This window comes from Pungitius pungitius, chromosome 11, assembly GCF_949316345.1.
Source record: "Pungitius pungitius chromosome 11, fPunPun2.1, whole genome shotgun sequence".
Classification (NCBI taxonomy): domain Eukaryota; kingdom Metazoa; phylum Chordata; class Actinopteri; order Perciformes; family Gasterosteidae; genus Pungitius; species Pungitius pungitius.
Genome location: NC_084910.1, coordinates 14326033 through 14347097, shown reverse-complemented (window position 1 = coordinate 14347097; position 21065 = coordinate 14326033). Strand labels below are relative to the sequence as shown.

Below are 21065 nucleotides of genomic sequence, written 5' to 3'. Positions count from 1 at the left end.
TCGCAGCATCACCCTTTTTTTTTTTTTTTTTTTTTTAACACTGCACAGTCATATTTGGTCCTCCGGAAATATCCACAGCTCGGGTAAGCCTGTCCCTCCGCAGCGAGTCTTCGGGGTGGAGTAGAGTTTAATAAAATACAGTTGTTTTATTTTTCTTAAACGCATCGAAACAGCGTCCGGCTCCGACCGCAGAGCTGCGAGAATAAAATAAAAATAAAAAAAGAAGACGGCGCGCCGGGGAAAGTTTGTCCCAAAGGTGTCCGCGGGTTGCGCTTCTCGGCTGCCTCGGACCCTCGACTCTCTAAAATGGCTGGCTGTGGGTCCGAGGACGCTCCGGTGCGACGGGAAGGATCCGCTCCACACCGCGGCTGTCTGTAAATATGAACACGTTGTGTCTACTCCGACCGACGCGGCGGCGTTGTCGCAGGTCCGAGAACACGCACCTTAATAATAATAATGATAATAATATTTGGGATTTCGGACCCTCGGGCAGTGCGTAATGGCGTCCTCCACGGAGCTCCTCGGTTTATAGCGCTAGACTTTATACTAGAGGTTTTATTTTGCAATGTGAATATTGTTCCAAGGCGAAAGGAGACGTTTTTATTATATGTGATGCACGTGCATGATAGAAGTGGTGTGAGAGGGGGATGGAATGGGATTTCGCTCCCATCAGTCGGAACTCTCTCTGTTTCCTCCCCCCCGTGCGTTTCACTGAATGATCGGCGGCTCCGTTCGACCCCTCGGTAAGAAATGTGCTGAGCTATAATTTCGGATTATGCAAAGTAACCAACAGGAGGACAGCCAGTGTGGTGTGGAGGAGGGGGCAGAAGGCTCGCTCATCATTTCGGACTGGGTGATTTTCGGGAGGGGGGCTCTCAGTGTGCCTCATGTAGGCTAAAGACATTTATCAATCACATGTGAAGATCAGTGATGATTAGCAATTGCACTCAACTTGACCCCAATAATCACCACTGAGACTTTTCCCTGCAAATACCTGGATAATTATTTAAATCGCTCATTTGATACTATGCAATGGTCTTTTTTATATTCCAATGTTACTACTCTGAGTGTCTAATATGTGGTTTTATTCCAATTTCATAGAAACATAAATGGGTATGCCCCAAAATGGATACCCAGTTGGCTTCAGTCCTGACCAGGGGCAGCCTGGATGTCCAAAATGGCAGCCACTGTGCAGAGGGATCAGGGCCAGTGACAGAGGGTTTTTTGGACCCAAAGGAAGAAACCTCACACTGTACTGTACCAGGTAGCCTCCAGCCGTGCCCCGAAAAAGCAGCACTGACCATCAGACAGTCTGCACCATCAATCAATGGGAATAAGCCAGAGGTGGGCGGCACTTCTAAGCGAGCCTCTCAGGAAACAAGGAGGAGCGGTGTGTTCAGACAGCCAATCACAGTCAAGACTGGAGTGCCTGTGTTACACAGCCAGCCAATCAGACTCAAAATTGTCGTTCCTCCACGGTGCAAGGGGCCAATCACAAACTCTGCTGCCATCAGCCTGGCCAAAGACTTTGCTCGCTCACATTTAAGAAGATCTGTTTCGGTCTCAGCTGGAGCAAAAAGAAACAGTAAAATCACAATATCTGCTTTTAAGAATGAAGAAGAGATCAAAGAAGCTGCTTGTCGTAAGACTGAGGAAGCCAAGCCAAAATCATTCCACGAGCAAACACAGTGCAAAGACAAACATTTTCCGGGTGTTAAAATCATTTACGCTGACAGGTCAGAAACCTCTTTAATTTCAAACCTTAGTACAGCCAATAAATTGAACCCGGAAGGGGTCAAAGAGGAAACTACAGAAAGGTCAATTGAGGAAAATGTTCCTCTCGTTTTGAATGATTTGGATTTTAAGTCTTGTTTGACATTCAACGAAATGGGAACTGAGGAGCAGACGGAACCTTTGGACCTGAGTTTGCCCAAGAAAACAGCGAGTCGAGAGACCAGGTGTGAACACTTCCTTGACGACTCTGGCTGTGAGAGCTCGCTGATCATGGAGGTAGATGAATACGAGGGAGATGGAGACAGAGATATAGTAGAAGAGGACGATGACGCCGAAGGAGAGGTCTCTGTGCTGCATTTGGACGGCGCCGATACCCTCGAAGACTCTCTCCTGTCTCCCTCCTTCTTCTCTACCTCTGTCTTTACCTCCCTCCCCGCTATAGACTTTGACGCCAATGACCTTCTTCTGATAGACGACGAGGGAATACCCTACACGCTCGATCCAGACGGACTTAAGCTGCCCCAAGTCGATGCCTCCGCCTCAGACGATCAGGTAGAAAGGGTGGGCTCAGCGCAATTGTCCACGTTGGCAGATCCTAGCCTCAGCCAAAGTTCAGACACTGCACTAAATGCACCTTGTGATCATCTTTACTACTCGCCAGCCCCCGCCGCCGATCCGTCAGCGAGCGCCGATCAAACGAAGCCTCCCGAAGTCTTCACGAGTTCGCTTACCAACCCAGAGAGCTCTGGAGCTCTGAAGCCGGAGGCTGAAGGTGTTAATTTAATCCCCGGCCATCCCGTTCAGATCCTCACTAACCCTGCCAATAACGCTCCTATTCTCCTGCTGTCCTCCCCCTTTTCCTCACCCCGGCTCTCCTCGGCTCAGACAGGTATCTCGCTTCCCCTTTCAGTGACTCAGACCTCCCCCGGTGCTTCTAGCCCAATGTTCCTCCTCCTTTCATCCGTGGCCCCTTCCTCCGGTGACTCCGCCTCTACCTCCACCCCCATCGCCGTCCTCGACCCTTCGACCGGCCAACTGTCCCAGATCACGGCGGCCTCGGCCCCCGTCTCCCTCCCTTTGGCCCCCGGTCAGCTCGCCGCGGCGGGATTACCCCTGTCCACGCTGTCCTGCCCCGTCATCACACTGAGCCCCAACCCCCCCCCCGACATCCTGTCGGTAGGGACCAATGTGAGCTCCCGCCCTGTCCGTTCGTCCCCTCCTGCCCCTCAAAGCGGCCGCGGGGGCGCGAGCCTTCACTCTCAAGTCAGCCCTTCCCAATCGAACCCCGGAAGCGAAGCCATATCTGCTGAAGAATTCTCGAGCGAAAACAACAAGCCATCAACTCTTGCAGCGTCCTCTCCACACCCACGGTCTGCCAGTTTGACCTGTGACCCCTTAGCCCCGCCCCGATCGCCAGCCTCCGAGCCGGGGTTCGACCCGTCGGACCTGCACTCGGAGCGCTTCCCTCTCGATGACCATCTCTACTTTTCCAACGCGGCCGCTCCTCCCTCGCCTCCCGCCGGAGCCGCGCTGCCCTCCGATAGTCTGGTCCCTCTGGATCCTCTGTCTCCGGAGGGGTCGCCCGATGCCCTGGGTCCCCGCAGGGTGCTGTACTGCCAGCTGTGCCCGCGGGTCTTCTTTTACCTCTCCGACCTCGAGCGCCACGCCATCACGCACTCGCAGAAGAAGCCTCACGTTTGCCAGCAGTGCGGCAAAGCCTTCAAACGCTCCAGCCATCTGCAGGTCAGTGGTGAAGCTAAATATAACTACGGCCGTTCCAGCAGCACAAGTAATGGCATCAGTCACTCGAGCAGATGTCCCTAATTATCAGCGCAATTACTGATTTTCTAGGTTACTCAGGTGAAACAGAAAAAGGGCTGTGAACACAATCACTTTTAACTAAACATGTTGCTTGTTCAAACGATGAGTCCAGGCTTGTGTCAGCATGCAGTTGATGTTTGTGGCTTATAAATAGGTTCAATATTCACTCTCATTCTGGCTCTGGCTTTCACAGACTCTTGGGGTAAATGTGTCACTCTTTGTCTGCTAGATGCTCCACTATGTTCACCAGCTCACAGCTGAGCCGGTAGGGCACAGATGAAAGCCGTTTAGCCCCAAGCGGCTGCCTGCTGTGACCGAGCGCGCTGCTGACAGAGCGGCGAGGGCGAACCTAAACAGTCAATCAAGACGCGCCGTCACTACAACTCACCGATTTCTGATAGATTTTCTGTTTTGTTTTTTTTCCCCTCGACAGAGACACAAGCACATCCACACAGGCCAGAGGAACTTTGTGTGCCCCATCTGCGCCAAACGCTTCAGGGAGGCCGGTGAGCTCCAGCGCCACCAGAGGGTCCACACCGGGGAGAAACCCTACCAGTGCCAACTCTGCCACACGCGCTTTGCCGAGCGCAACACGCTACGCCGGCACACCAAGCGCAAACACCCATACCACCAAGTAGCCATGGAAATGCTGAATGAGAGAAGGGACAGAGGAGGAGGAGGAGGAGGAGGCGGCGGCGTGGGATCCGGAGTGCAAGACGAAGAGGAGAGCGCCGAATGGTACAGCTCCACCGTGTCCAATTTGGAAAACTCTGAGTCCGAGGTGGAAACTTGAAAGAGTTTCCTGCAGGTAAACTCCAAAGGGAACGGCAGGAGGGGGATCACATGTCCGGTTAAACGCTAAACTTTTAGTTTATTGACACTAAAAAAGGGAGCACTTGCAATATTTATTTCAGTTATTTTAAGCTAATTTATTTTGACAAATGTATATTACTCCCATTCCAGGTAGTGCTCGAAGCTTCAATGGCTTCGGCCAGTCATTATTGATTTTGACATTAGCCTTCCTAATGGAAAAGAAAAAACGTTGCATATGTGTATATGCACATGAAATAGGAGAGCACATGCTTGAAATCATGAATTTAAGTGAGTTCATAATATTAATCAGACTGCCACATGAAGTCGCATTCCTAATGAATCCAAAATGAAACCCTCAAGTGCTCAGAAAAGAAGGATAATTTATTTACTCTAAACAGTCCTTTGCTCGAGCTGTGTACATAAAGAGTGATACTTCTAAGAGCTGCACTTCTGCACTTCTGCACTATCTTATGTGAAGGATGTAATCTACCCTTCTTACCGTCAGAGACACTGTGAGTCATTTGCACTTGTTTTATTTCAATATTTCACTTTTCTTGTTGTGAAGGAAAATGCTCATATTTATCTTTTGTTGCAGCTGTCAACTTGTAACTCATCATTTGAGTATTTGACCAAATGTTTTTGAGTTATTCCTGCAAACAATATATTCAGATGATTCAGATGTTTGATTTGTATCATGTGAATTTTGTTAATTTATTTGAATTAAATTTTGTCAACTTTAAATCGTTCTTTGTACCAACATTTCTTCCTCGTTGGTGTCCTTTACAGATGTTAAAGAATTTAAGTATATTCAATGTGGCTTTTCCTCTTAATCGCATATGACTCACCTACAGAGATAATGAACCAAAGGGCCACATCACTGCTTTAATTTAGGCTGATCCTCAAAGATAATTCTCTTCTCTTAAATCAATCACCAAATCTCTGATCTGACTTTAGATGGATCTTGGATCCTCTTTTTTTAAACACCCGATATCTGCTGGCCTGCTGCCAAAGAGTAATTGAGTTGGTAAGACAGTCCTCTGTTTTTTCTTTTTTTTTTGCACACTCTCAATTTTCCGCTCAATTTAAGCCAGCGAGCCCAACAGAGCTCAGCTCAAGGAGAGTTATTAAATACTGTACCGCTCAAATGACCTGGCTGGGTCCTTGTGGCCGACCAATTCCTTATTTCTACGCTGGTCACATGTATTTTAGTTTGGCAAACGCACCACAGGGTCAGAGCGAGGAGAGGGTTGTGAAGGAGCAAAGGTTAACCAACCGGAGAGCGAAGGATGTGCTGCAAAGGGACGGCCTGTTCTTTGAGGTGTTGGAGACGATCGGCTGTGGTAAAACTGAAAGAAAAGATGTTTTTTTTCACTGTTTTACTTTTAACTGACTATCACCTGTAACTCACTCTTGTTCCTTTCAATTTTTAGATTTTGAGTCCAAAAAGGTGTCACAGACCAATTTAATGATAACATAGTTCAATACTAACAACATTTTGAGCTTTGATTAACATTTACTCATTTAATGCATGTTTATAAAAAATGTAAACATATTGTTCACTATCTCTAGTATAATGGGACCTTTCAAACTGTTCTTACCTTATATCCATAGAATTCATTTTTCAGCACCAACTCAACTATCAGTGAAGTGTAAGGCAGGCCCAAAACACAATGAATATAAAAATATGTTATATACTTATAATTTATTTGTAATAATCAATTGTAAAAATGTTACGGTTACTAAAAACTAAAAATAATACTTAAAACCATATTACAGTCTAGAGACTTCATCCCAACTATGCTGTTGCAAAGCACTCAAAATATAAATCAACCCCAGTTTTGTGTGCTCTACAGACATACATGAGGTAAATCACCCCTTTCAATCGTTGTTGCAAAGTTAACCAATCAAAACATGATGTGGTTATTTAGCATATATATAAATATCAAATTCCCCTTGTTTGAAAACGCTAAACCGATTTCCCTTTGATTTTGCTCATGCGTGTGCTGTGCACGTAATGTTAAGGTACTCTGATGGTTCAGCCATTAAATCAATGCTGGCCGTCAGCAACACAAAACAGATTCTGGTCCCCTAATTGACACCACTGGACCGAGCTCAGTGCATGATGATGATGAATATTCAACCCCTCGAGTGTGTGAGATCAGCAGTCCAGCTGGAAATGTGTGTGTGTGTGTAGTTACAGTATTGTGCGTATGTGGGGCTGGTCGCTATCCAGATTACACACAGCCACAAAGTGCAGTGACTGACAGACAGATGGATGATGGACGCAGTGCAGACCGCTATCTGTTTGGTCTGTGTGTGTGTGTGTGTTTGTGAGGCCGATGTGTTAGTATTGCGTGAAGTGGAACAGGCAGCAGGGCTTCTGAGTGGCACCAGGCACATGGCCAAGTGATTGAAGTGATAAAGGTGGAGGAGAGAAGCGAGAACAGGCGTAGCAATGACCCACCGGGGAGCGGCAGCAGATGTGATGAAGTGTGTTGGACTGGTGTGTTTCAGCCTTTTTTACTTACTTACATTCAACACTTTGATAGGTTTGTTGTATATCTGTCTGTTGCACCACACACGTCCCATTAATGCCACTGAGAGCCAGCATGATGGAAAGCTCAACTCACAGTGGATGGATTTTTCTTTGTTCCCGGTTGTTGCACAGTTCAGCCACGTGGGGGCACACTTACACCTACGATGTGACGCATGTACCGGCTCACTGCATATGCTGCCTCTCTCAAATGGTGGAGGGATATTTACACCAGGGGGGGAAAAGGCAGGAGACAGTGAGCTTGGGGATCTACATTCAAACTCTGCAGTTTCAGCAGCAAAGGAGGCAGGTTTGACACAGATATGGAATACCCATGAATATGCCTTTATTCCGAGCTGCATGGTGCGTCGCGGCCTGCGGTTTACTCAACAGAGCAGAGAAATATGATATTCCACAAGGGAAAGGTTAACAGCGCGCGAGCCTCCTCGCTCACCAGACACAGTGCAGAATTAACACTGTGGAGCCTGTACGTGGGTGTTAGGGCGAGAGGGGAGAGGGGAGGGGGGAGGCAGGGAAGGAGAGAGAGAGAGAGAGAGAGAGTAACAGGTGTTATTCAGAGAGGGAGTCCAGGCCGTGGATGAGAGGGTGTGCCTTTCGAGGGGAATCAGAGGAATAAGCAATTACATCACCTTTCCCTCAATAACAATAACGTCAGGGCCGTCAGTGTTTATACGCGTGTCATGTGTGCGCCGTGTGAAACGCATTTACAGACCATGAGAGACAACGCTGTCAAAGGTGAGACTGGAATGACGAGAAATAGCAGAGAAACTGTGAAAATGGCACAAAAGAGCCACGCGTCTATACCCGCGTATTACGTTTAATTAGTTTTGTGTTCCATCAGTATTTCCATTTTGTTCCATGGCAACGCGACGCTGTCTCTGCTCCGGGTCCTCGATTAGTAGCTCTCCTGGTCAGTCTTTCCTCACACATCAGATAAAATGGCAGCAACCTCCTCGCTTCCCCCCCCCCCCCTCTGTTTCACTGTGTGGGCTCCAGCTCCCCCCCCCCCCCCTACCCCCTCCCCCGCTTCTGAAGACTTCCCCAAGGGCCTCCCTTCCTCTCTAACTTTATGCCGTCCTCTCTGCCTCACCCTTCCCTCCCCTGCCCTCCCCTCTCTGTCTCCCCCTCCTCCGCGACCTGCTGAACCAGCACACGCCGGCTTGTCCGTCAAAGCGACAGAACAGGTGCTCCAGCAACGACCTCACTTCCCCCACTTTTGTCCCTCTGCAGCCCTGAGCAACATGCGCACACACACACACACACACACGCCTAGACACACGCATGCACACACATGTAGGGAGCGTAAACACACAGGAAAACACTCAGCTACATGTTCACCTCAGTTACTTTGGGAGGTTGAGGGGAAACAAAATGGCCCAAACGCTGACGCACACTGTAAAGTATACGCTGACGGACACCGACTTACTGACCTGTGACTCTCCGTGGTGTCACACACGCCAATGTACACGCACACGCACACGCAAACAGTACTAAATCACTTTAAAAGGGTGACCCGACGGTGTCTTGACGGGTGCATATGAGCCTGCAGTCTTGCTGCAGTTCGTGATTTGATGCAAGTCGTGTTTCTTTCGCCCTGCTTTCACATTTCAGTATTTGACAGTTTCTGCTCCTAACATCAAAAAGTTGTCCCATTTCATCAGGGTGCCTGCTGTGTCACACACAAACCAACATTGGTGCTTATTATCTTTGTATCGACAGCTTAATCAGAGGGGGAGTCAATGGCTGTTAAAAGATAGGAGAGGGGGAGGGGGGCATGGAGGGGGAGGGGTGAAGTTTGACAGTCGCTCACAGTTGGCACCAAGGATCCAGGATGCTTTGGGGCGGATGAGTAGGGGGGGCAGATAGAGCGAGTCGGAGAGGGTGAGTTTGTATCGGAAGGGGACGAAGGAACCACTGATCCTTTTTCTCTTTGCATTTCACCTTTGGGGGAAAGAAGAAGTGTGGAACCGGGGGCTGAAGGAAAAAAATATAAGAACATGAAAGAAAGAAATCGTCATTAACTCACTACGAAGATCTTTCTTTCCCTCTTGATATCCATCTCGCACCTCTCTCAGTTTAATCTTAAATCCACTCCAAAGTCCCCAGAGGGACAATTCTCTATTTTTCTGTAAGTATTCTCTTTCATTCTGCTGCTTTTATTCTCTCAGTGTTTTCAGTGCCTCCTTGTGCCTCGGTGCCCTACAGAGGAATCATACCTGTGGCAGACAGTCAAGCAGTTTATTTGATATTATTTGTTATTCGATCGCATTAATGACTGAGCGGCCTTCTTTTTGGACTTGTATTGTACACAAGTGAGGTGTGTGTGTGTGTGCGTGTGTATTCCTGTGATTGGTAAGAGCTCTGTGGTGATTTAGTATTCACAACCCCGGCCACTCCACAGCACGTGTGTGTGTGTGTGTTTGTCCATTCGATGCTTCCTTTGGGCTTAGTGTGGCCCGTTCAAATCAATATTGGTGATACGGTGTGTGTGTATGTAGATTCCCGGCTCTCCCTACTTGAGAGGCGGCTCCACTCCTCGTAGTGCGTGACACACTTGCGATCCGCGGGGATGATGTCACCAGTTCGCGTTTGTCCGCCGCAATCTGCATCCTCCAGCCGCGGCGCCCCAGTCTCCGTCCTCCTCTCCTTCGGATTGTCTCCCTAAAAGCCTCCATGTCTGTATAATTGCCGGCGTCGTTAGTTCTGCCTCCGTGGGTGGGCCCGTGTGACTCCTCGTGTGATTGTGACAGGCCGTCTGCAGAGAGGCCTGCTGCTCACTGCGGCGTTCAGTGCGCCTGTGGGTCTGAGAGGCTCTGCGTTTATCCCCCCCCCCCCCCCCCCCCCTTGCATACGTCTCCGCTGTGCTTTGTGTGCCTCTATCAATATCGGTTTGTGTCTATCAGTAGATTAACGAGCATCTGTCTCCCCCTCTCTCCCCTGCTTCCTCTGATCCCCTGCAACAGTGAGAGACAGAAGGAGAGGGGTCCATTCCTCCTGGTAGAGTGACACCAGGAATTTCCTCTCTCTCCCTGTGCTGCCCGTCATCCCCCCCCCCACCTTCCCCCCTACCACCATGACGCTGCTGGCCTCCGAGAGGTCTCTTCTCATCCGGAACAAGTTCCGCTCAGGTGAGGAACCTCGGAGTTCAGATACACGCCGATTAAAGGACACATGAATCTATTTTCCCCAAAGCAACGTAAATCACCTTTATTCAAATCCTCTTTTAAACCTTGATAACATTCATTGTCTAATTAAGCACCAATCAGTATTAAAGTTTGGATAAAAAGAGTCATTGATGATGAGATCACAGTCAGTCAAGATGGCAAAGATATAATTGAATTAAACAAATATAGTATTGATTTCTATTATTTATCAGTTGACTTCGACCAGCATTCGGTCACAGACAGCATTTAAAAACCCTTCCTAGGACTGAATAATTCAAGTGGTAGTGGCTGCTGCTGTGCTCTCAGGCAGCTGTCGTTAACGGCTGGTAAAAACAGAGAGACGGCGAGATGGCAGAGACGCCGTCCCCTAGGTGCACAAACACCTGCTGGAGAGCATGATTCCTGAGGGCAGCTGCTCTGTTGACATCATGTGTGTACACAGCAGAGTCCATGTTGCTCCATAAAGTCTGCCGGCTCATCAAAGTGATTAAGATCCTTTATGGAAAAAACATTGTCAGGGAATATGAAATGATACAGTTGGTTTGAGATCCTGCTCCGCTGCTGACGATTGTAAATGTTTTTTTTATTTATCATTGACACTATTTGTTTCTAATGACACATCACAACCCGGCGCACAGTTTGCCCGACGTTTCATTTACTTGCAACGCCTCATCGCGTCTGTGAGTTGTGAGAACTTTATAAAAATGCTTTGTTCAAAAGATTTTAAGAAGCCTGAGTGATTGGCCCTTAGAAATCCACACGCCCACAGAAACACGCGCGGACGCCAGCGTGAAAAGGCTTCTCTAAGTGGAACTTTCCCTTCGGAGTTGCAGAGTGGCGTAGTTAGCTGCACGAGTGAGGATGACGTGAGGAAGAGGGGATGTGAGAGAGGCTGGTGGAGAGAGCGGGACAGCTGAAGGGGGGATGGGATGAACAGAAATAGACATACTGAGGGATAAATAGTAACTCCCCCTTCCTCCCTCCCCTCCCCCCCCCCCCCCCACCTCACTCCCTCCCGTCCCCTCGCCAGGTCTCTCAGATCTCAAAACTCACTGAAATCGCGGCGTGCCCTCCCCTGCTTCACCTGTTTGTGTGTTTGTGTGTACTGCGTGTGGATGTGTGCAGGCATGCAGGGAGATACATAATCTATAAGTCACGGGGGAATATACATTACGATGTCCTATCACTTAACAGTGATCGTGATGTCCCGCATTGCTCAGCTCCTCCCTCACTGCGTGTGTCATTTCTTTTCCACCGGATCATTTGTCCTTCAAATCAAACTCACTCACTTGTATCAACGTGACTGGTGACACTTCCTTTTCTTTTGTTTTTAACAGACAGCTCAATCTCTGTTTCTCTTTCAGTCCTGCAGTTGAGGATTCAGAACCGAAGGCAGAGTGAAATCAATGCAGACACTGGTTAGTTTATCTCCGTCAGTTACATTGTTATTGATCACTGAACTCCATGAATGCAGGAAGGATTTCATTGTAAGCCTCTTCACTTTGCCTCTTTTCACTGACGCATAATGGTTTTACTCTATTTAACAGCTTTACTTTCCTTTAATATCACTTTTGGAGTCAACATTTTGTCCTTAATTAAAATCCCTGATCGTGCATGAGGCTAAAAGTGGTTGTTGACATATTGTACTGCAAATTTAGTTAATAAATTCAGCATGAACCAACGTTTCACATGCACAGCAGGTATAAGAGATGCATAAAACAAGAATAGCATGCTCTGATAGTGTGTATTGAATTTCAGATTTGCATGATACAATCATTTTACAGGCAGTATTTTAATATAAAACCACAAATACATTTTGCAGCAAAAATAATTAAGACTAATTTAAAGACTTAAAAGAGATCTCTCAGTCAGACAAGCTGTGTACCTTGCTCCAGTTCTCCTGTAGTCTGAGGCTGGAGCAGGTTGCACATTATGATGCCTGCCAACAAAAAAGAGAGCACCTCAGACGCTCCGTGCTGTAACTTTGAGGGATGAGTTAGAGCCGAGCGGGCTTTGTTGATGCACTCACCGGTTCACCTGAGTTGCTCCTCCATCCCGCTCGTGTCCCCTAAAAAACTCTTTACTGTAGTTTCATCACACCGCCACATCTTGTCTGTTTCCATAGGCGTGAAGTCTGAGTGCTCCCCTAAAAAAGCAGAGAAAGACCAGAGCGAAGCGCCAGTAAGTAGCACCCAGTTCCTCAATGACATCCAACAGCAGGACGTTTCCACCATATAGATCAAATGCACATTTGGATGAAGGAGAAACCAAGTTCCCATGTATAGAAATGGTTCCTTCCACATGATTTTCTTTGATATTAGAGTACTGTTGATTTGTATTTGATAGCACAGGGTGACACCACAGTAGTGTTGTTATTCAAGCTTCCCCTGAATGAACTGCTTCGTAAACAATGGGCCCTGGCTGTTTGGTCTGACCTGCTGTCTTCTGATGCAGCATCGGACCGACGGTGGCGCCGCTCAGAAGTTGCCCCCTTGTGGTCTCAACACTGACACTGCACAAGGTGATGATGGCCTGCCTGCAGTGGTTTTGCCGACTCCTTCCTACTTTACCCTCTGTGCTCGCGGCAAAAAGCATAGTGGCGTGTTTTCTCTCTCTTTGTGTCTGTATTTCATCACCTCTGCTCTCTGCTTCCTGTTGCACGGTGAGAGGAAATGAAGTGTGCAAATCTGGCAAAGGGGCTCTGTGTTTCATCAGTTGAAAATGTATCTGACTTTGTTGCACACTGCATTTCAAGCAGCCCGCAAACATATCAGTGATTGACAGCGTACGATAAACCCACGATTCCAGGGATCATAGTCACCGTTTAGCCTTCTGACATCTTTCTCTCCTTATCTATTTGATGCCCTCTAAACCTTCCTTTTAATTTGAAAAGACTATTTTTAAAATATCAGGCTTCACGGACTATCTGATTTACCTTCCTGCCCTTTTAAATGTGCGCATGTGTTTGTATGTGTGCTCATATCCATGGGAATACATCTCTCTATGGACAGGAGTGTTGACTATTTTTTGATGCCTCTTCTAGTTTGTATTGGGGACTGACTGCCTGTGGCAACACTGCTGTGCACGCTCACACCACATATGTTCCGAAAATCCTTTGCCTCCCTCCCTCCCTCTCCCTCTCTCTCTCTCTCTCCCTCTCTCCCTCTCTCCCTCCCTCTCTCTCTCTCTCTCACTCTCTCCCTCTGTCTGTTGATCTCCCATCTGTCCCATCATCTTGCCACTTATCTGCACCATTCGTCTCACCTTCGTGTCCCCGCAGAGAGGACAGCGTGTGGGGCCCAGAGGCAGAAGAAGTCTCGCCAGACGCAGGACCTCACTGAGAGGATCCAACGTCCACCTGGGCCCGTGGAGCACAAACACACACCGGCCCTAGAGAGCCGTGAGTCATCGCACACACGCGCGCACACACACACACACGCACACACGCAAGAACCGGCACACACAGCCAGAGTCGCACTCATTTATTTTCTTTTTCCAATCTCATCTACTCCTCTTTTGACCTTACCTCCTTTTGCTTTCCATTTCCTCAGGCCCTGCCTCTTTCTCTCTGTCTGCTGATGTCTTCGAAGATGACATTTCATCCTGCCCCTCCTCCTCGCCCCCCGAGCAACGCAGCGCTCGCCAATCACCAGATTTTACGTCACTGCCGGGGCTCTCAGGTGACCAATTACTGAGTGACTTCTCAGCCGTGGGCTCGTCCCTCAACCACAGCCCTTGTCACGCTCAGGTGAGGAAACGACACAGAGTTTGAGTTTAGACTAAGACCCAAGAACGTTAGCAGCAACAAGTCAATTCCACCAATATCCTCACACTGACACGTTTGTGAGTTTAGAAATAGCCCCTATATGCCAACTGATAATTTGATATTCTGCCTTCAGTCTAGTTTGGCGTTGCTCCCGGCAACCGAGGGCATCAGACAATCTATGAGTGTAACACTGAGTGAATCAAACTCCATGGCAACAACTGGGAGACCAAATGGGATGTATATGACCTCTCAGACCACACCCCTGCTGCCAAAGGTATTGATGGGTTAGTTTGTGCAAATGCTGTCACATAAAAAACGTAGTGCTTTGACATTCATTTTGTGTCACATTTGAATTCCATGAGGTTCTCCTTTGTTGTGAATATTTTGACGACTCCCTAAAATAACATTGTGATTTCAAGAAAGCAAGCAATTACATGTGGTAATATGCCAAAAAAAGACTTGTAGCTTGTTTATAAATGCTTGCTACTGTATAAAAATTGAAGAACATTGTAGCGTTCTCACCAAATAAGACGGTCACATGTCTGTTTTGTCAAGCCCGATGCTGTGCAGTAAGCTGCTCTGCATTCATTACTGTCAATTTGCACTTCTGGGGGAGCTCAGTATTTGCCCTGTAGGTTAACACATTCACACACAGGCGGCACGGCTGTATGTCAAAACCAGCACATGCTGTCATCTGGAGATTTGTGAGGCATTTGCACGCTTCGTGTAAGAGTTTAACCTTGACATGGGGCAAATGCTGTGAAAAAAAACGTAAAACTATTTTTCATTTTCTATGCAATTTTCTACACGCCACTCTTTGAAATGACACACCAGCACCACAATTTGATTATAGTTAAAATGTGGGTAATGTGTGTCTTTATAGACAGCAAGGCCTCACAGCCCAACCTGCTCCTCCTCATTACCTTCCTCCATCACCTTCAAACCACGGAAACCACGGGACACCAAACCCAAAATGAGGAAACTCAAATATCACCAGTACATTCCTCCTGACCAGAGAGGAGGGTCTGGGACTGGAGGTCCCACTTTAATTCTTACTTTCCTACATTTGTTCAAAAAATATTTTGAATTATTGTCAAATCAAGTTTTGCGCTTTGAGAAGTGAATTCATCTTCAACGAACGTTTATTTCCAGGGGGAGCCAAACAGAAGAGCCCTACCCAGTCTTTGGACCCGGCCTACTCCCACCTCCTGAAGCAGCAGCAGGTCTACCTCCAGCTGCAAATCCACCAGAACCAGCAACAGCAACTACAACAGCAACAACAACAGCTCACTGTTCCCAGGTAAGCCAACAGATGGCTAGAATGTAACTTACATGGAGCAAACTTAGTCCTCAGGTTGTTTGGTTGAGTGAATGCTTCCGTCTGTCCTTCAGCGGAGAGCATAATGATCTTCTGTCCTCTGGAGCCGCGCCCCTTAATCCACAACCTTCTCCCGCCACCGCCAACCACAACCCGACAGACGCGAACCCCGGGTCCAAGCCGGAGATTCTCCCCGCAAATCTCGTTGACCTAACGGTAAGAAGAGGAACGTGCACTGCTTTTGACGAATGAATGTAGGGGGGGGGGGAAACTGTCCTCGTCGTTTGCTTCAACCTCTCGTCTCCTCCCTCAGGTGTCCGAGTTGCGACAGCAGCTGCGCAAGCGCGGCCTCCCGGTCTCCGGCACGAAGCCCGCCCTGCTGCAGCGTCTCCGCCCGTTCCAGCTGACCCGCTCCTGCCTCGCCCCCGCTCCCCTCTGCCAGCCGGGTACCGGCCTGGTGCCGCTCACCCCTTGCCCCCCGCCGCTGCCGGGCCAGAGCCCCGGCTCCAGCTCCAGCTCTGGACGAGACTCCCCCGGCAGCAGCCCGAACCAACGGATGTACACCCCGGACCGGGCAGCTCCTCGCGGGACTCTCAGTGACGCTCAGAGGGGGATCCTGAACAGCGTGACCGACGCTTTCCCCAATACGGCGCCGGTCAGCTTGGCTGGCGAACAGTGTCTTTCCAACGCGGCCTTCCCGGGTCCCGCCAGCACCGCCTCGGGAACTCCGAGTCCCAGTCTGCCCATGTCGTCGTCGTCGTCGCCGTCCCCCCTGCAGTGCGGCGCTCCTTGGAGAACTGAGAACCAGCAGCAGCGGCAGCAGCAGCGGGAGCTGAGCGTGGAGCTGGAGATGAGGGAGAGGTTACGGAGCAGGCCCAGGGACCACTGCGCTCACAGCGGCAACGAGGTGAGCAAAGACAGCCTTGTGGGGAGGGGGGGGTTTGTATGTGATGAGTGTTTGAATAAACAATCATTTTTCCTTCTTATTCCAGTCTGGTGGAGGATCCCTTCATCCGTTCCTGCAACAGGATCCCGGATGCTCCAGACGGAGACCAGAACCGGACACGCAGACCGAGGTGTTGTTTACGCAGGTAAACACACAGATCAATCCGCACACAGCTCGGATAATCGCTATTCGAAGGGCACGCTACATGGTCTTCAATTGGGAAAACTGGTCACACATGTGTACCTCACCCATCTGTTAACTGATTTTCTCTTGCTTTCCAATCAGGTGTTTTGCTGCCAACCGTGCGATATGATTGGCCAGGACTTTGAGCTGCCAGTGCAGATTACAGCAAGTCCAGTGCAGACGTTGTCCTGCGTTCGCAGCTTGGAGGAAGAACTGCAGGAGGCCATCCAGAAAGCACAGGTTAGAGTCTGTTGATGAAGAAGAGGAGATCAACTAGAATTCCCTCAACACCGTTGGCTTTAAGTGTTTCTTCTGGCCACAGATGGACCCTCGGCAATCCATAGATGACATTCTGGATGAGCCTGTGACTTGTGTTCGTAAGTGTCACATAATTAATAAAGAGCACAACCTAAATGTCACGCGCAATTTCTTTCAGGGTCTAATCCTTTTTAACTGCCTCTCTCTTCCAGGCTGCGTGAACGTCTGCGATCATAAATCCCCTCCCCACTCAGTCCCTGGCCCCTCGCCTCCTCCTCCTCAGGGCGATCAGTCCCAGCTCCCCCAGCTGCACAAGGACAGCTTCCTGCCCTCACCTCTTTGCTCCTCTCTCTTGCTGGAGCTCCCTCCGTCTCCTGCAGTGATTAACCCCAACCACGTGATCGCTGCTCCCCCGCCGCCACCCATCTGCACCTCCCCTCCGCCGTCCACCGGGAAGCCGCGCAAGCGCCGGGCCGCAGCGGCGTTCGACGCCGCCGACTGGCTCGAAACCCTCTCGTCGGGACTCCGGCCTCTTACTCCGCCGGCAGCTCCGTTTGTGGAGTCGGACTTCGGCCTGGATTCAGATCTGAATGTCAGTCGAGTGTTGGATCTGATGATAGAGAAGTGGTGAGGGTACGTGTGTGTGTGCGCGTTCTGTTTGTATGCACAGTAGGTTTGTGTGTCTTGAAGGTCACGAATGGGGCACACGTGCATCTCGCTGAGAGAACAGTGTTGTGAACAGCGGGCCTCCGTCCTTCATTGCAAGGCCGTCAGAGTCACCGGCTCCACGCAATGTCGGGAGCTGGAACAGATTAAACACGGCGTTGATGGGGCGACGGGGTGCACGCGCACAAGCACACACACACACGCACAGACGCTGCAGAACGCTGTTCAAAGGCACCTGGGATCTGCAAGAAATGGAAAACACAAGCAACACATCTGAGGATTGACACACTCCACAGCAGAATGTTTGCGGTGCCAAACAAAAGAAATCCTGGTGGCACATTCATTTAAACACACTTTTTCCCGGGTCTCGCCGGGAGAATGTTGTTTTCTGACTTATCTCCAAGACCCGTTGTCGGATTGGGTTGAGTGTGGCCCCCGGTGTTGACTCAGTCATTGAGTCCCAGCCATTCATGAAGCCCATTTAGAGTGTGTAAAAGCCAGAGAGAGCACACAGCTTGCGTGTGGCTCCAGACCTTAAACCCCGATGCCAGACACACAGTCGGCATGCAGAGGGAGAAAGCTGGCAGAAGTTGCAAACAAGCAGTGTGTGCGCGTGCTCGTGTGTACGTGCGCGCGTGTGAGCGAAAGCTTGTGTTTTGTGAGAAGTGCGTGTGTGTTCAATATGTCTGACTGTGTGTGTCTAAGCACACAAGGCTGCTTCTGTTTGCACGCGTCAACAGCCAACTGCTTCCATGTACATTTATTAGCATTAACGCCAAATGCACTTGTAGTTTTTTGTTTGCTTGCAATTAAGTGTGCGTGTTTGTGTGTGTGTGGTATGTTTGAACTGTGAGAGGATGCATGTGAAAGACACAGAAAACAAAAGCTGTGGATCGGTGTGTCCACATTTGAGACCAGACATTTCACTGGAGGCTCATTGCCAACTCCAGTGTAGTTATCCAGTGTAATCATCAGAACAGCCACATTACCTTGTTCAAGTCAGCGTTCTCCAGGAGAGCAATCAGGCAATCGCCCCGAAAATAGTCCCCATATAAATGCTCCAATCAGAGAAGTTAAGAGTTTTCCTCATCGCTTTGCAAAGACAGGTGGTCATTTTGTTCCCTGATTAACCTCCAACTGCGCCTGGCGGCGCTGCGCGGTGCTTACGCTGCTACTGGCCAAGCCAGATTTGGCACAATTTATGACCCAAGCCCGAGGCCACACTAGTTCACCTGTAAATTAATTCCACACATGTATCATTTGACATTGTTAAATATGTGCTGTATATTTCAATATACAAAACGACCATTTCATTAAGAGAAAATGCACTGTAGAATTAGCATGAAATAATGTTTGTGGAGAATAGGTAGCATGACCAGGGGAGAGCTGGTCTGGTGAAGCTGTTGCGGTAAATACTGCAAATTTTCATAAAGGTGACAAAGATCTTTCTTCTACATGATTAACTGGCCTTGCAAAAAGTGAACACATTATTTATTTGCATAATACACATTGAGTTATGAACCCACTTAACACAATGACATTAGTGAGAAAAATTAGCTAGTTAGCAAGAGGTTAGCTAGCGTCAACCTGCTATACCACATAAATGTAATTTAGATACATTAAGTTATATTCTGCCCTTTAATTAACTGTATGTTTAATCAACCATTCAGTAGAGCTCTGATTGGTTCATTCATATCTGAAAAGTGTGTATAATCTGACAACTAACTGGATGTCCTTCTGTAAGGGCTCAAAAAAAAGCTCCGCTTTTCTCCCCTCCTCATTCTCAAAAGTATTGTGTTAGAATAAAAGTGAAGTGCCGAGTGCAATATGATTGTGTAAAGGGCACATCGATCTGAAGTCATCATGTCATATGTTTGTACGCAATTATTTCAGTGTTTTTGCATGCCAGGTCTTTGTTCTAGTGATAAACTGGTGTCTTACTACGCAAGACAACTTTGGAAATGATTGGAAGAAGATATCTGTGCACAAGCAAACCTTCAACACATGGCTTTATGTTGAAGACCTTCTTGTACAGCTTTTACTACAGAGACTATGAAAAATGCAGTTCAATGTGGAAGGATGGCTATGATAATTATAGATATCAAGAAACATTGCCTGCTGCATGAATTAAAAAAAAAGGTTGATTGGCAGGAGAGTAAGATGCTACCTCCTGTGACTTCCAATGCTTTAGGGCCAACCTCAGTTTTTACTTGTTTCTTATTTTATTTCCGAACGCTAGTGCGGAAGTTCCTGGAAGACCCCAGAGATGGTTTCACTGGTTTGACCTAACCGAGATATGAAACTTCTGTTTTAAACTGGGCGTTAGGACACAAGTAGAAACACTGTGGTGTCTCGGGTACTGAGTCTCATCTGATCACTTCTGCTGCTATTAATGCCTTATTGTAAAAAGGGGAAATAAAATGTTTTTTCTTTTATTTATTATGTAACTTATTCATGCAAAATATATGAACCATTGTCCAAAAATGTATTTAAAAGCATTAAGAAAATTAAAGTCTTAATAAGATTTTTTGCATTGTTATTGTTTCAATATGGCACATTTCAAGGATTAGTGCATCGCTCCGTAAAGAAGGAATCTTTAATAACTGACACATTTCACAAGAAACTGTCCCATTAAATATGGATGATCAAATAGTAAAATGAAATATTAATTTGCACAGATATGCTGTTTAAATATCCATAAAGCAGCACTAACATCCACATGGCTCCCTTGTTAATCTTCATAATGACACAGAATTGTAATGTGGAGAAAGCTGATAAAAAGCTGGATAATCTATGAACTCCATTGAGTGATAATCATGAGGCAGAAACACCAAATTAAACAAAAAATACACTGATACTGTTGTACCATTATAAGACAGTATATCACACACTTTCCTATTGAAATAAAACGATTCCTGCTACAGACAGTTTGTAGGTTTACAGGTAGAGTATATATTTTTTATGGCTTTAGGATTATTAGTTCAGATGCCAGACCTGACTAATATTTGATAAATAGCTCATAACGCAGGCAGATGGGAATGTTATTCATTTAGCAGATTGAACCTTTCTTACAATCAAAGCTTTTACAATTCCTCCCGAAATTAATTAAAATGAGATGTTGAGTAAAACCAGCTACTTGCCTCGCAAATTTCTCAAATTACCTAACATTAAATAATTTATTTTATTCAGTTCAATCATTTCTTTTTTCAAATGAACTAATCTAATCTTGGTATGAAATGCAAAGTAGTAGCTCACATAAAATCGAGCCAATTTGACCCTATTTTTGATGAATGCCCGTCACCTGCGTAACTTCCCCAGGCAAAGCGGCGTGAATTTAGTGATATATGCGCATGTGTTAATAAGCACTTCACTCGTCTCGGCTACGGACACACAATAACCAGTTAGGTCCTCTTGGCCGTCAGCGCCATGGAAACACGTGGGACACCGAGGCTATGGCGCAGTTCCTCTGGTGAGTGCACTCTGCTTTTGACTGACTAACTGTTGTGATAATACTTTAGTTTTATTGTCTGGACAGTTTTAGCATTTTGTGCATTTTTGTTATTTTTGTGTTAATTAATCAACTTTATTTTCCAGAATCACGAGTCTTGAAAGAGAGCTGTTTCAACATCATCTCCATGCAGGAGATTTACGTGCCGGCCTGTGCTTAAGGTTTGCTCACTCCGGTCAGTCCTGATGATGTAACCCAAAAATACCACTTTGTTTACCGCATTTGGCTGCGGGTCCGCCATAAACAACATAAAGGAAGATGTATTGTGTGATCCTCCTTGAAGTCATGATGACTCTCATTTTAGAGTTTTAATTTAATGTCATACTGCAGACTA

The 21065-nt window shown here is 47.5% G+C and overlaps 2 protein-coding genes across 4 annotated transcripts; both read left to right on the top strand.

Annotated features, from left to right (window-relative positions):
- Nucleotides 1–46: 46 nt before the first annotated feature.
- Nucleotides 47–5109, top strand: LOC119197989 (zinc finger protein 236). 3 transcript variants are annotated; one of them, XM_037454745.2, is made up of 3 exons: nt 47–83; nt 1102–3477; nt 3989–5109. In XM_037454745.2, the coding sequence occupies exons 2-3, from the start codon at nt 1126–1128 to the stop codon at nt 4346–4348; spliced, it is 2712 nt and encodes a 903-aa protein (XP_037310642.2). In that variant the 5' UTR covers nt 47–83; nt 1102–1125; the 3' UTR covers nt 4349–5109. The 3 variants fall into 3 exon arrangements, with proteins under 3 accessions (XP_037310642.2, XP_037310643.2, XP_037310644.2); XM_037454746.2 differs by lacking the exon at nt 47–83 and adding an exon at nt 92–427; XM_037454747.2 differs by lacking the exon at nt 47–83 and adding an exon at nt 436–743.
- Nucleotides 5110–8785: 3676 nt separating this feature from the next.
- Nucleotides 8786–19741, top strand: si:dkeyp-69b9.3 (myocardin). Its single transcript, XM_037455199.2, has 16 exons — nt 8786–9050; nt 9886–10050; nt 11451–11504; nt 12212–12267; nt 12541–12607; nt 13367–13486; nt 13638–13834; nt 13986–14126; nt 14736–14889; nt 15005–15152; nt 15245–15386; nt 15484–16077; nt 16163–16261; nt 16402–16539; nt 16622–16676; nt 16770–19741. Exons 2-16 carry the CDS (start codon nt 9996–9998, stop codon nt 17186–17188), a joined length of 2439 nt encoding a protein of 812 aa, XP_037311096.2. The 5' UTR covers nt 8786–9050; nt 9886–9995; the 3' UTR covers nt 17189–19741.
- The last annotated feature ends 1324 nt before the right edge of the window (nt 19742–21065 follow it).

Coding starts and splice junctions, on each gene's coding strand:
- LOC119197989 (XM_037454745.2), top strand. CDS start 1,126: ATGGATACCCAGTTGGCTTCAGTCCTGACCAGGGGCAGCCTGGATGTC. Junction 3,478..3,988: donor AACGCTCCAGCCATCTGCAG/GTCAGTGGTGAA, acceptor TCCCCTCGACAG/AGACACAAGCACATCCACAC.
- si:dkeyp-69b9.3 (XM_037455199.2), top strand. CDS start 9,996: ATGACGCTGCTGGCCTCCGAGAGGTCTCTTCTCATCCGGAACAAGTTC. Junction 11,505..12,211: donor TGAAATCAATGCAGACACTG/GTTAGTTTATCT, acceptor CTGTTTCCATAG/GCGTGAAGTCTGAGTGCTCC. Junction 16,078..16,162: donor GCGCTCACAGCGGCAACGAG/GTGAGCAAAGAC, acceptor TTCTTATTCCAG/TCTGGTGGAGGATCCCTTCA.